A 15,092-nucleotide genomic window follows, 5' to 3' on the forward strand; every position below is an offset into this window, starting at 1 on the left:
AGCCCGTGTCCACACGGTGAGGACGTCCAGGGGGACTTGAAACAGAACAAGAACCGGGCGACTAATGGGATGTGAAGAATGCTGTCGTGAATGTGATCAGTTTCTACCACTTAATCCTTTTGTTTCCTGGAGGATAAGAACCAATGGCTGGCACAGTACTTCAGGGCCTGGCCTCTCTGAAGGGCTAAGGCAGTTTTGAAATACTCATGTTAATAAAGGTAGGCACCAGTAATCCTAGCAATTCAGGAGGCTGAGATCTGAGGGCCACGGTTCAAAACCAGCCTGAGTAGAAAGTCTATGAGCCTCTTATTTCCAATTAACCACCAAAAAGCCAGAAACCAGGGCGAGGGTCGGGGGGAGCTTGTGGCTCATGGGGCAGAGCACCACCAGCTTTGAGAGAAAAAGCCAAGTGAGGACATGAAGCCCTGAGTTCAAGCCCCAGTATCAACACACCCATCCCTAAATAAATAAATAAACGATCATTTAATTCAACTGGAGAAAGGTTGGGAAAATGCAATCATGATACTCAACGACAGAGGTGTGAAAAGAGACCTATGTAAATGGAGGGGATGGGCAGGGTTGGGAGACTTGAGGGAGAAGGATGAAGAGTTTGGCGTGGATGGAGATGCATAGCGGAAGAACAACCAAGGAGGGGGTGCTAATGCGTGACAAGAAATGTGCTCATTGCCTTACCCACGTGACTGTAACCCCTCTGGAGGGCATTGTCACAATAAAAATGGGGAATACCCACAAATGTCATTTTTCTTCTACAATGAAGGGTAGAAAGTTCAGTTTCATGAGGCTGGCGTCTTACCAGCACCAAGTTACCTTCACACAGCAACCACCACACCACTCACTATCTAAATACATTCTACCACAGCTGGGTGACATAGTTTCCTGACATTTAGAAACTTTGCTTTTGCATGCACATTGATTATACTACACAAGCTTCCAGTGCTGGGCAGACAGTCTGTCTGTCTTTAGGTTGGGAAAAATGGTGGAAGATTCTCAAGTCCTGTCTGACTCACAACACCATTCCTTGTCTTTGAATTATTTTACAGATCTGTTAAAAAAAATACTGATCTTAATGCCCAGGATCTTTGTCAGCAGAAATGCAAATTAACCATGAGATTGAGAGGGATTGTCATTGCTCTGTGACTGGCTTGGACCTATTTGCAGATTCATTTCAGAATTTCTTACTTTTTTTTCCTCTATGTATGCTTCTGCCCTTTGAGTACTTGCAGTAGAGTTGTAATATCTTACCAGTCTCCTCATTAATTAATGAGTTAAACCCTTATTCACACATTCAACTCATATCTCTATGAGTCATAGCTGTATTGTCTCTCAAAACTCATCCTATATGACATCATCAGCGTTTCATAGTGGTATTTTTTATCCAGAATACGCCAAGATGCCACATTTAATGACTCTTTAATTGTATACATGAGAATGACAGAGAGGCAATTGTTTAAGGTTATTAAAATTGATTTCACACCTTTAAAAAAAATAGCCCCGGGTCTTACAAAAGAAGATACAAGTCCACAGCACAGCAAGAATTATTTGAAATACATCTTTAATTTTAGAAAAAAATCAATATACAATCTACACAATATTTTGTTACATGGTTATTAAGGCTGAATCTGTTTTGTATTTGTATTGCTAGGACACACGATCATATTTTGAATAAACCATTATAATGCTCATTGTGAAGGAAGGCCTTCTAACTCAGTTGATAAGAAAAAGGGCTGTCCTAGGCACAACTCCAGAATAAGAAAATACAGAACTCTTTTACATACATATATATATATATACATATATATATATATACGAAGTCAAAAATTCTACTCTTCCTTTTTGCATCTTGTGTGTGTGTGTGTGTGTGTGTGTGTGTGTGTGTGTGTGTGTGTGTGTGTGTGTGTGTGCCAGAACTGGGGCTTGAACTCGGCCTCACTCTCTTGCTCAGCTTTTTCACTCAAAGCTGTCTCCCTACCACGTGAACCACAGCTCCACTTCCAGCATTTTGCTGGTAAATTGGAAAGAAGACTCAAAAATTTTTCTGCCAGGGCTGCCTTTGAACCAGAATCCTCAGACCTCAGCCTCTTACAGAGCTGGGATTAAGGCATGCACCACCAGCACCTAGCTCCTTTTGTCATACTTTCTTAAATTGATAAGCTCTTGTGATTCTCCTAGAAAAAAGGAAATGCTCTTAAACCCCTACTTACACAATTGATCCTGCAATGATCAACCTATGATTAATTAATTTGTTTGCACAAGTCATTTGACTTTGGAAGTGGAAAGATAGCCATGACAGCAGGATGACTCGTCACTAACTGGTTACATGAGGGCAAGTTAGCTAGTGTCAAACTACTGACCCCAAACCGGTCCAACGCATAAAGAAGTGAGCTCAACAGTCCTGGGGCTTGAACTCAGGGCCTGGGCTGTCCCTGAGTTTGTTTTGCTCAAAGTTACAGTTCTACCACTTAAGTCTACTTACTTAAGTGGTAGAACTACTTCCAGCTTTTTCTTGGTTAACTGGAGATAGTAGTCTCATGGACCTTCCTGCCCTGGCTGGCTTCGAACCAGAATCCTCAGATCTCAGCATCCTAAGTAGCTAGGATTACAGGGGTAAGCCACTGACACATGATTTCTATTTAAATGCTAAAAATAAAAATGATAAAAAAGTTTAAAAAAAAGAAGTGAGCTCAATTACAATGCTAGAAATGAAGTATTTCTGCTTTACTCCCGCTTTCCCTCCCTCAAAAGCAGAGGTGTTTTTGAAGATCATTATTGACTTGCTGGCAAAAAGGATTCTCCTTCTTCCTCTGGAAGTCTGCATGGATCCTCCATGATTTTTTTCTTTTAGCGCTTAGTAGTTACATTTGACCTCCTGCCATTTCTAAGGTCAGAAGAATTGTATTCAAAAGCCTCTCTTCCCTACACAGAATGTTAATTTCACACTAAGTAATGAATATTTAAGGTCCTAATAGATGAGTAAATTAACAATTATGTGGTGGCACCCTGCGGTTCATCAACCTTCTGCAATAGGGCAAAAATCCAATGTGGGCCTCTGCCGGTCTTTGTTGCTGAATCTTGAGATGCCCCTCAAGGCTGGGTGGCTTGTCAGCAAAAGACTCTAGCAGTGAGGAGCCCACAGATGCCAGTGAGCCTGTGAAGCAGGAGGGGTGATTTATTGAACCCTTTGCTCTATTTCTCTTCAGTTCATCGGAATCAGACTGAGTTCTTTACAGGCAAGATGCCATAAAAGACACAGAGAGGAAAGGCAGGAATTAACTTGGCTAACTCCCCCCGGGTTATACCATAGCATCCAATCGGACCCATCTCCCTATTTGTTCTAAAGTCAGGGTGCTCATCTCAGATGATAAGGAAATGTGTGTGTGTGTGTGTGTGTGAGTGTGTGCACGCTCACTGGCCCTTACCGGAGCATGAAATCAGAGCCTTGCACTCTTACATAGCCTTTTCACTCAAAACTAGCATACTACCACTTGTGCTACACTTCCATTTCTGGTGTTTTGTTGGGTAATTGGAAATTAGAGTACCCAAGCTGGTTTTGAACCACCACCTTCAGACCTCAGCTTCCCTAGCAACTAGGATTATAGGTATGAGCTACCAAGAATTCTTCAAAATGACATACACACAAATTTGCCTTCCTGAACATCAACAGCAAGTCTCTAGCATATGATAGCAGATGGAGTTAAAAGGAGTAATATCGATTCATTTTTACCACTAGCTTTTCTATTCTGTGGCTTCACAGTAAAAAAAAAAAAAAAAGAAGAAAAGCAATAAAATCTGCTGATTGATACAGACCATAAAAAAATGTTTGTTTTAATCTGTTATTGGAATAGATGAAAATGAAAGCAATACAATATTAAATAAAATGTATGAAATAAAACTCCATAGGCCAACAAAAATGTTAGTTGGAAGGACATAATGTCAGCTTTGACTCAAAAATAAATCTAGTAAATACAGAAAAATGTCTAGCAATTATATTTAAGACTAACCTAAGTTGAAGGTATATTAAAGACATTTTTCAGGTGAAAAACACTCAGAACACATGAAGTTTAAACCTCTGACCTATCCCTATAAATATGAAATGGGAATTAACAGCAGAATGATACCTGCAATGTCACTGGTTTTCAATAGAGGTTAAACAGTTACAATCACTTCTCTGATTTTGAAGAAAATCATCTCCCAAAAAGCTAGGTATAATAACCTGGCATTGGGGGTAGGAGGAGAAAAAGAAGAAAAAATAATAACCTGGCATCTCCCCATTTTACTTATCCTGAAAAGAAAACTACTCTAAATTAAGTAAAATTCACATAAAATCACATGATAGTAGCACTAACATAAAATAATCATCATATGATTTAGACTTCCACTCCAGAGAGCCTGGTATTCATTGCAAGTAATACTGTGTCAAAATCCATTCTAGAGTCTGAACTTTTAAAAAACAATATTCATCAACTTTAAAAAATGCATCTTTTATATACATAAATATTTTAACTCATGTCTGATGCTCTTGCTCCATTTTGAAAGGAGTCCCACCCACCAGTATGTTTTAGTGGCTTGCATTAAAATCTGAAACACAGCCAGCCCTCACTTGCCAGTGTGCTCAGGGGAACAGAAATAGAAGCTACTCAGAGCCACAGGGAGAGACTCCCAAATCTCCATTTTCACTTATGGCTCCAACTCCAATCTCCACCTAGCCAGATTTCAGAGACAAGCAAGAGAGGGAATGAAATGTTTTCATGTGTCTCCTTTTGTTTGCTTTCCTCTGTGGTCCAGCTACTAAAACAACATGGAGGTAACCCAGAGAAGAGAACCAAGTCACTGAATAATCAAATCAGTTAACATGGCTCACACACAGCAGCCAAGAGTCACACAAATTACAGACATGTTTTAGATCACAGCCCTAGGGAAAGACATATCACAAGTCCACACACAGCCCCGCTTCCATCACATGGTAGCAGGCAGAAACTCATCAGGGAGCGGCGCAGTTGACAGTGGGTCATCGTCCTTGATTCCAGCAACTCCTACTGTGCCACACAGCCACCAGCTTCATCTGGGTCTTCTCCATCCATTTTAATCCATTTCTTTTCTATTTCCACCTGTTAGACAAAGGCAAGACACAGGTAGCATTAGCAGAGGCAACACAACGCCAACCCCTCTTCTGTCCTATTTACACATGAGCCAAAGACCCTGTAGACACACACGTCCCTTCTGCCCTCACACATACCCGCTCAGAACTGAGGTGCTCTGCTTCCTAGTGGAGTCCACCGATCCTTCCCTCCAGGGCCAAACCCAAACACTCCTGAGTCATAGTTTTGATCCAGATTTTTTTTTATGTTAAACATGTTTCTATCACAAATTTTTGTTACTTAAAACATGAATTCACACATGATATCAAAACATGAATTTTAATTTTGAGATGTTTGCTGTTAAGATATTGACAGATCTGGCTAGACAGGGAATCAGCAATTCCAAGGACATCAGAGATCCAGAAAGCATCTCTGGAAGGAAGAACACACTAAAAATTGTGTCTAGGGCTGGGAAGGTGGCTCAGTGGTAGAGCGCTTGCCTTGCATGCCTGAGGCTCTGGGTTTGATTCCTCAGCACCACAGAAACAGAAAAAGCCAGAAGTGGCACTGTGGCTCAAGTGGTAGGGTGCTAGCCTTGAGCAAAAGAGGCTGAGGGACAGTGCTCAGGTCCAGAGTTCAACCCTAGGACTGGCCAAAAATTTTTTAAAAATATGTCTAATTAACCTAGTTTATGGCTGGTAACCTGGGTGAGCCAAACTGTCTGCCTTCATCGTTTCTTTATATATTTTTGGTACTAATACTGGGGCTTGAACTCAGGGCCTCACACTCTTGCTTGTCTTTTTTCATGAAAGGCTGGCTGGCTCTCTCTCTAACCACCTGAGTCACAGATCCCTTCTCCTTCCCCGCTCCTTCTCCCCTCCCATTCTCCCTCCTCTTCCTCCTCCTCTTCCTCTTTTTCTTCCTTTTTGCTGGTTAACTGACTTTTCTGCCAAGTCTGACTTCAAACCATGACCCTCTGATCTCAGCCTCCTGAGCAGCAGGGATTATAGGTAGGAGCCACAGTGCCTATCCAGCTGCAGTGAAATGCAGTGTCACTCATCACGGAGGTCCTCCTGAGCCACCCTAGATTTTAAAAAAAAAAGACCTTGTCACTTTTTATTCCCCTTTCAGAATTTGCCGCTATTTGAAGTTACGTTATTTGCTTATTACTTTTTTATTTCCCCCACCAGAAACTCCATAGGAACATGAACTTTGTCTCTTGTGTACTGCTAAGTTCTCAAGCAGGATTACAGAAATGAGTCACCAGCAGCTCCTGCTACTGTGACATGCTCAGCAGATATTGATTCAATGGGAAATAGCATTTTGGAACTGCCAACAGTTATCGACCAGCTAGCAAATGCAATCAAAACTGAAGATGCAGCCTGGTGCTGTGGTGCATTCTTGTAATCCACATACTTAGAGGCTGGGGGAGAGGGATCACAAGTTTCAGGCCAGCTTAGACTACATATTAAAACCCTGTACTTTTGGGGCTAGGAAGGTGGCTCAGTAGTAGAGCGCTCGCCTTGTATGCCTGAGGTCCTGGGTTCGATTCCTCAGTACCACATAAGAAAAAAGAAAAAAGCTGGAAGTGGCGCTGTGGCTCAAGTGGTAGAGCGCTAGCCTTGAGATGAAGAGCTGAGGGACAACGTCCAGGCCCAGAGTTCAGGCCCCATGACCGGACCCAATAAATAAATAAATAAAATAAATAAAAATAAAACCCTGTATTTTAAAAAATACATACTTTTTTTAAAAACCTAAAAAAAAAACAAAAAACAAAAACAGCTGGGCGCGGGTTGCTCACACCTGTCATCCTAGCTACTAAGGAGGCTGAGATCTGAGGATCATGGTCCAAAGCCAGCCATGGCAGGAAAGTCAGTGAGACTCTTATCTCCAATAAACTACCCGAGGGGCTGGGAAGGTGGCTTAGTGGTAGAGTGTTTGCCTTGCATGCATGAGGACCTGGGTTCAATTCCTCAGCACCACATGAACAGAATAGCCAGAAGTGGTGCAGTAGTTCAAGTGATAGAGCGCTAATCTTGAGCTGAAGAGCTGAAGGACAGTGTCCAGGCCCAAAGTTCAAGCCCCACGACTAACAAAATAATAATAATAATAATAATAAACAAAAGCAGCAACATATGTCATCATTTTCAGATTCTACAGGAAATACTCAACAGACGTTCTCCACATGTCTACCAACCTTGAAGAAGGAAATGTAAGTTTAGAGACAGTAAGTGTAGGTCACTCTAGAATTCATCTAGCCCAAGTTGCCAGAGAGCTGACAGTGAACACTTAAAACCCTTACAATCATGTCACCAGCATGTCCCACAGGAGGCTCCCCAGACTACCATGTGAGCGCTTCCACATGTGTCCTCAGCCCCCCCAGACTCCTCAGTCAGTGAACTGGGGGAAGCTAGGTTGGGTACCCTGAACAACGCTCTTTATGGCAGGACTCCTCAGAGCTTTCATTTAATATTAATTTCATGCATGGCATTTCATGACCTACGACACAGACATTTTCCATAGAATATATTTGGGAAAATACTATTTGAACATCATGATTTATATTATAAATGTGTTTATAAGATAGTGATTTGTTTTTAATGTGCTGGGTTTTGTTGTTGTTGTTGTTGTTGTTGAACACTGTATTAAGTGTTCTTTGAATTCCTAAAGTCCATAGTGCCCATCAAGTTTCCATAGCTGGGATCTTTGAAATCATTTATCATCACAGAGAGAGGGGCGGGGGGCAGACTGAATGCCTGTGGCTCATGCCTGTAGTCCAAGCTACTCAATAGGATTGTGGTTTGAAGGCAGCCAGGCAAGAAAGTCCACAAGATGTTAATCCCCAATTCAGTACCAAAAAAATCAAGAAGTGGAGCTGTGGCTCAGGTGGTAGAGTACTAGCCTTGAGCCAAAAAGCTCAGGGATAGGGGCTGGGAATGTGGCTTAGTGGCAGAGTGCCTGCCTAATATACATGAAGCCCTTGGTTCAATTCCCCAGCACCACAAACAGAAAAAGTCAGAAGTGGCACTGTGGCTCCAGTGGTAGAGTGCTAGCCTTGAGCCAATGAAGTTCAGGGACAGTGCCCAGGCCCTGAGTTCAAGCCCCAGGACTTGCAATAATAATAATAATAATTTTTTGTAAAAGCCCGAGTTCAAGCCCCATGGTTGAAGGACAGGGGGCACACTTAAAGATGAGTCTGGGCCCAGCCTGGACGCAAAGATGGACGCACCTGGAGGTTGAAGCAAGCCCGCTGCAGAACATGCTTCTGGGGCTGGATGTCACTCTCTACCCCGAGAGACCGGACCGCGGTCCTGGAGGCGTAAGTGTCAGGCATTGAAAACTGCACCGTAGCGAATGGATACCAATCCGAGGGAATTTCCTGGTCTGATCCAAGTTCAAGTTTGTACGACAGACAATGGGGATGATCTGGACCTGGAAGAAACAAAAATCAAATGTTCAGTGTATTCCAATAGTGAGGTAGTGAGGGAAAGTTCGTCTTGAATACAACAGGAGCCAGTTAACTAGCAGAGTAACTGGCAAACCCAGCAGCTGACAGCCGTGCAGTCCGATCCAGCCAGCTCATTACCATACACCTGCACAATCTCCCTGGAAATGGCTTTTCTGTCTTCTCTTCTTTTTATTTTTGTGCCAGTACTGGGGCTTAACTCAGGGCCTGAGCACTGTTCCTTGTTTGTTTGTTTTTTCACTCAAGGCTGATGCTCTACCATTTGAGCCACAGTTCCACTTCCAGCTTTTTGGTAGTTGATTGGAGATAAGCGTTTCTCAGACTTTCCTGCCCAGGCTGGCTTCAAATCTTTTTTTTATTATTATTGTGAAAATACCATACAGAGGGGTTACAATTACATAGACAAGATAGTGAGTACATTTCTTTTTTCTTTTTTTTTTTTTTTTGGTCGGTCATGGGGCTTGAACTCTGGGCTTGGGCGCTGTCCCTCAGCTCTTCAGCTCAAGGCTAGCGCTCTACCACTTGAGCCACAGCGCCACTTCCTGTTTTCTGGTGGTTTATTGGAGATAAGAATCTCACGGGCTTTCCTTGCTGGGCTGGCTTTGAACCTCGATCCTCACATCTCAGCCTCCTCAGTAGCTAGGATTACAGGCGTGAGCCACCGGCGCCCAGCTCTGAGTACATTTCTTATCAAGCATTGTTGTCTCCTCCTTTGTTTCCCCATACCATTGACTTCAAATCTTGATCCTCAGATCTCAACCTCTTAAGTAGCTAGGATTACAGGTGCAAACCATCACTGAAATATGTTTTAATTACAAATATTATAAAGTTTTTGCTAATCACAATGAAAGGTATTTGACTACAATGTGTTTCAGTCCTGCTGAAATCTCTTCTTTTTAAGAACACAGAATAAACTTTCATAATTCTCCATTGATTTTCCCTTTATAGATGATGCAAAAGTAACCTTCAAACTAAGTCATACTGATTTTTTAATTTGATATTTTTAAATTAAACATGAAATTGTATTACATTTCAGAAAATATTCCAAGCCAAAAATTCTGTTGTTGCTTTTTTTTTTCTTTTCTGTAGAACAGATGGCTTTTCACTATTGTCATTCTCTGGTACTTCTGAAAACCTTTGATGAGAACAGATGTGCAGTATAGAGAAGGCATACTTATCTGAGTCTAATGTTTGCTCTCATTCCACTCAATTTGTTGTTACTGTGCACGTATATTCCACCAGGTTGGTCTCTGTGCCAGACCCAGAGATGCTGGCTATACTCCAAGATCTTAAGCAGGACATGATATGTGGTATATGTGTTCTATAAGGTAAAATTATTTCCATAGTAGTACCTTTATAAATGGCCCATGGGCTGGGTACTGGTGGTTCATGCCTGTAATCCTAGCTACTCAAGAGGCTGAGATCTCAGGATCACAGTTCAAAACTACTCTGAACAGGAAAGTCTGTGAGACTTTTATCTCCAATTAACCATCAAAAAGCCACTGGTGGAGATAATACTTACGTGATAGAGTGTCAGCCTTGAGTGACAAGGCTAAAGGACATGAGTTCAAGCCCTAGTACCAACACACACAACACACACACACACACACACACACACACACACACGAGAGAGAGAGAGAGAGAGAGAGAGAGAGAGAGAGAGAGAGAGAAAGAATTGACCCATGCTCCTGTCACATTATTCACTGTATCTACACATCCACTCTGGCCCTCTTTACTTAACTAAATGGATGAAATGGCAGTAATTTCAAATGCCAGATAAACTACTATACCATCACCATAAGATTTTCATCAGAGTATAGCTTTAGGCACCAAAACAGGAGTTTAAAGGATTTCACTTAATTCTTCAAAGATAAATCGCCTTTCATTCTTTACTGCCCATTTCTTGTAGAGAGACTAATAGCATCCCAAGGCTGTAAAAGGCCTTAAGAAATCATCCGTCAATTAACCAACAGTTGCTCATTAGCCATCTCGGCTGCTTGCATGGAGAAGAGGACAGAGGTGTCTGTGAGGGGCCCTCGGCCGCCCACATCACTGCAGGCGGCGACAGCTTCATTCACAGACACCCATCTAGCGTCCACCATCCGTCATCCTTTCCAGACTTCTAGATGCACCACAGGCATAGTAAACTCATTCACATCTGGTCCCAACACTTTCCAGGCCTGTTCCACAAACTTGGCCAGGCATGGTGGCCCCAAGTCTATTATCCTAGCTATTTGGGGGGTAGAGATCAGGGAATTCAAGGTTCAAGGCCAGCTCAGGCACAACAAGAAGTTTGTGAGACTCTATCTCAACAAACGGCTGGGACATGGAAGCACACACCTGTCATCCCTAGCAAATGGGGAATTAAAAGTAGGAGCCTTGCGGCCCAGTTCAGCCCAAGCATAAAGCAAGACTCTAACTTGAAAATAATCAATGCAAAAGGGGGCTGGAGGAGTGGCTAAAATAAGAGTCTCTCGCTAGCAAATATGATGCCCTGAGTTCAATCTCCACTATCACCATAAACAACAGAGAGGGGTGGCGAGGAAGGAAGGAAGGAAGGAAGAGGGAGGGAGGGAGGGAGGGAGGGAGGGACGACAGTAGAACAGGAATTTGGGCCTACATGGCCCAGAGGCCAATCTCAGCACTTCTACATATTAGCTATGTGATTCTATGCAAGTTACTCACCTCTCTAAGCCTCACTTTCCTCATTGGAAATGATATTAACCTTGACTACACCAGGCTGCTTTGAGGGTTAACCAACCAGCCACACACACTGAGTTGTAATGCACTATATGATAAAGATATGTTGCACCTATTTTATATATGATTATCACATGCTATTTGATTTCAAATGCATTATTAATATCCTTTCTAGTTTTGCTAGTAAAGAACTGTGACTTCTATAGGTGTATAATTTAAATCGATGTTCTAAGTAATCTAATGTGATATCCATGTTTTACAGGAAAAAACGTCGTGGAGAAGTTTTGCAGTGAAAATTGAAAAATCTGAAAAGGAAACAAAACACTTCTACTGATTTTCTTTTTTTAAAAAAAAAAGAGAAAGAGAAAGAAGAGAAGAGAAAAGACAAGAAGAGAAACTGGTGAACAATAAGAGCCTCTTCACCTTTTCTGGAATGTCTTCCCAGTTTTTGAAAACTTTGAACGGCACTGAAGCAGCTATTGTGGGTGCCCTTACTTCCACTAGGGGGCGGTCTCAAGCTTTGATGGTGTGATTCTCTCACCTCTTGGCTCTGGATGGGAAATACAAACTACAAATCTTAAATCCAACCCATGGAAAGCCAACATATTTCATCTCGGAAGCTGAATTGTTCAGAGTTGAAGGCAATGAACTACGGGAGACTGACACAGATGGAGGAGGAAAACAACCAAACTACAGAGGACAGACAGAAAAGTAGATGAAAGAGAAAATGACTGGAAAGTGATCCCCTTTCTAATTCTGGACCATCATATATACCTCCTGTATATATACAAGACTCGTCACCTGTCCTCATTCTCCCTGCCAAGCCCTAAGCTCTTCTGTCATCCTTCCTACCTTACTATGCATGAAGCCTCAATCTTTACAGCCACGTTTGCTGCAAAGTATTAAAGGAATATGAGCAAGCTTGTGGACACTTGAATGACCGGCAGCCCTTCCTGCCTGTCCTAGCATCACAGCTCAGAGATTCCACCAATAGGAAAGATTAGGCCTGTGTTCACAAATCCCCAGCCAACAATGTCTAGTAGTAGACGAGTTCAGATGTTCCCTGTCACTATCCATGCTCAAAGTACTTTCCTTATAGTGCAGGCATTTCACAAACCTCAAAACCTCTCAAACAGATAACATTTTAAAGATCTGGGTGCAGTACTTGGGTTTGAACTCAAGGATTCTCGCTTGGTAGGCAGGTGCTCTACTACCTGAGCCATGTGTCTAGCCCTTTTGCATTGGTTAGTATGGTTCCAGGCCAACCTAGGCTGCAGTCATCCTCCTATGCCCCTGGGGATGACAGGCATGTACCACCAGGCTTTCCCTCCCTCACAGCTCACCACACCAAGTCATTGGTGGCGTCTCAAGGACTTTCATGCCCAGGTTGGCTTTGAATCATGATATCCCAATCTCCTTATCCCAAGTAGCTAGGATTACAGGCTTGTGCCACCACATCCAACTTGAACACCTTTTGACACAATGACCTAAAATCATCTATAGAAAGACACAAGTTCTAGAACCCACCAGTGTAAGAGGGCTCCACAGGCTTACAGCAGCGCATGGTAGGTCACAGCGGGTTCAGGACCACCTATTGAATCACTGCTAAATCACATTCACAAGGTAATTCAAGGACACACTAAAGGTTAAAAAAACAAACACTGCCAGGAAGGGCAGAGATTGCCCCCTCCCACTTCCTCTGCTCACCCTGCTTCTCAATGGGAAATAGACACAGCCAGCCCAGCATCCTTGTACTCTCTACCTGACCTCCTCAATCCCATAATGCAGCGGACAGGACAGCGCTGAATGATTCGGGAAGTGTCCCACTCCCAGCCAATGAGAGCCTCCATTTCCAGACAAAACCCTACTGCCTTGTTTGTGGGCCTCTTCTCATTCTGTCTTTTGCAGCTCTGATTTGTTCAATATGTCTTCACAGAAGTTTACTGAAATCCTTGCAAAACAATGTTCCTCAGTGAGCCTGGTACTGTGAAACTCTCCAGAAAGAATCTTTGGAGGCCAAGGCTAAGTGCAACCTACTTCTCCAGAACTATCCGTTCCCAGCATTGTTCTCAGAGAGCTCAAGTGCTGGGAAACACCCCTGGGAGGAGTTTGGCAGGCCTGTAGAAGACAGACACACTGCCCAGAATGGGAGCATCTCTGCAGAGACCACACCAAGTGTGTCCCTGCACAACCAGCCAATGGCTCTCAGTCTTAACTGCAGGAGTGGAAGAGCCTCTTACAAAGCCCTGAAGCTGGGCCTCACCTCCAGATCTGATGGGCACAGGAAGGGACCGATGCATACAGTGTCCCTTATTCAAAATGCAGAAGTGACCTGACACTAGAGGCTCAGGTCTATAATCCTAGTTACTCAGGAAACTGAGATCTCAGAATCATGGTTCAAAGCCAGCACTGGGCAGGAAAGGTCATGAGACTCTTATCTCCCATAAACAACCAGAAAAGCAGGAAATAGATCTATAGCTCAAGTGGTAGAGTGCTAGCCTTGAGCAAAAGAAGCTCAGGGTAGCACTTGGGCCCTGCTTTTAAGCCCAAGGACTGGCAGAAAAGAGAAAGAGACAGAGAAAGAAAGGGAGAGAAATGGAGAGAAAAAGAGGAGAGAAAGAGAATGAGAGAGGAAGAAAGGAAGGAAAGGAAGGAAGAAAGAAAGGAAGGAAGGAAGGAAGGAAGGAAGGAAGGAAGGAAGGAAGGAAGGAAGGAAGGAAGGAAGGGAGGGAGGGAGGGAGGGAGGGAGGGAGGGAGGGAGGAAGGGAGGAAGGAAGGAAGGAAGGAAGGAAGGAAAAGATATTATGCAGCAATGTCTCAGATCATTTTTTTCTGGACTTTGTAATTTTTTTTTGTTTTTGTTTTTATTTATTTATTTGCTGGTTCTAGGGCTTGAATGCTGGGCCTGGGCACTATCCCTGAGCTTCTTTTGCTCAAAGCGAGCTCTCTACCACTTGAACTACAGCTCCATTTCCAGCTTTTTCTGTGATTAATTGGAGAAAAGAGTCCCATGGAGTTTCATGTCCTGGCTGGCTTCAAACTGCAATCCTCAGATCTCAGCCTCCTGAATAGCTAGGACTACAGGTATGAGCCACCAGCACCCGGTTGGACTTTGTAATATTTGCATATAAGATACTTTGTAGATGGGACCCAAGTCTAAATATAAATTCACTTATGCTTCACATTTTCCCTCTGCATACCTGAAAGGTAATTTTATACCATATGTTAAATACTTTTGTGGTGTGGAATTTTCATCAGTCTGCAATCAAAAAATGTTTGGAGAATTTCACAATTACAGATTTCCAATTCTGTGTGTGTGTGTGTGTGTGTGTGTGTGTGTAGTAGTAGTAGTAGTAGTAACTAGTAGTAGTAGTAGTAGTAGTGGTGGTGGTGGTGGTAGGGCTTAACCTCATGGCCTGGGTGCTATCTAGTAGCTGTTTCACTCAAGGCTCTGCTCCACTTGAGCCATGCTATATTCCTAACTTTTTGGTGGTAATTGAAGATAAGAGTCTCATAGACTTTCCTTCAGCCTGTAATCAATCCGCACATCTCAGCCTTTTGAATAGCCAGGATTATAGGCATGAGCCATGGACAACTGGCTGATTCCCAGTTTCTGTAGTGATGCTCAGCCAGTGTGCACAAAGCTTTCACGAGTAACATGCAGCCAGAGCTAGGAAACAGACCTAATTTAAAGGGTAAATATGAAAGCACCCCAGGCCATCTTCGCTCTCCTGGGCAACTCTTTCTACCTCCTCGCTTACCCATACCCTGCCTTGAGGCCTCACTTCCTCTCTGCACAGGAGCTCAGGATCTTCAGCCTACCAAGCCTG

General features: G+C 43.1%; 1 protein-coding gene across 2 annotated transcripts in view; it reads right to left on the bottom strand.

Annotated features, from left to right (window-relative positions):
• Ston1 (stonin 1) overlaps window positions 1-15,092 on the bottom strand; it is a 110,135-nt gene that overhangs the window by 59,599 nt on the left and 35,444 nt on the right. Inside the window, exons 3-4 of one of the 2 annotated variants that reach the window (XM_042675410.1) lie at window positions 8,326-8,528; window positions 3,569-5,126 (exon numbers count right to left, since the gene is read on the bottom strand). In XM_042675410.1, the coding sequence (XP_042531344.1) occupies window positions 5,052-5,126; window positions 8,326-8,528 (278 nt within the window). In that variant the 3' untranslated portion in view covers window positions 3,569-5,051. Of the gene's footprint in view, window positions 1-3,568; window positions 5,127-8,325; window positions 8,529-15,092 lie in introns of those variants that run through there. The other variant, XM_042675411.1, reaches the window with a different exon arrangement.

Source organism: Dipodomys spectabilis, unplaced genomic scaffold (assembly GCF_019054845.1).
Source record: "Dipodomys spectabilis isolate Male_0828 unplaced genomic scaffold, ASM1905484v1 ptg000026l, whole genome shotgun sequence".
Lineage (NCBI taxonomy): Eukaryota > Metazoa > Chordata > Mammalia > Rodentia > Heteromyidae > Dipodomys > Dipodomys spectabilis.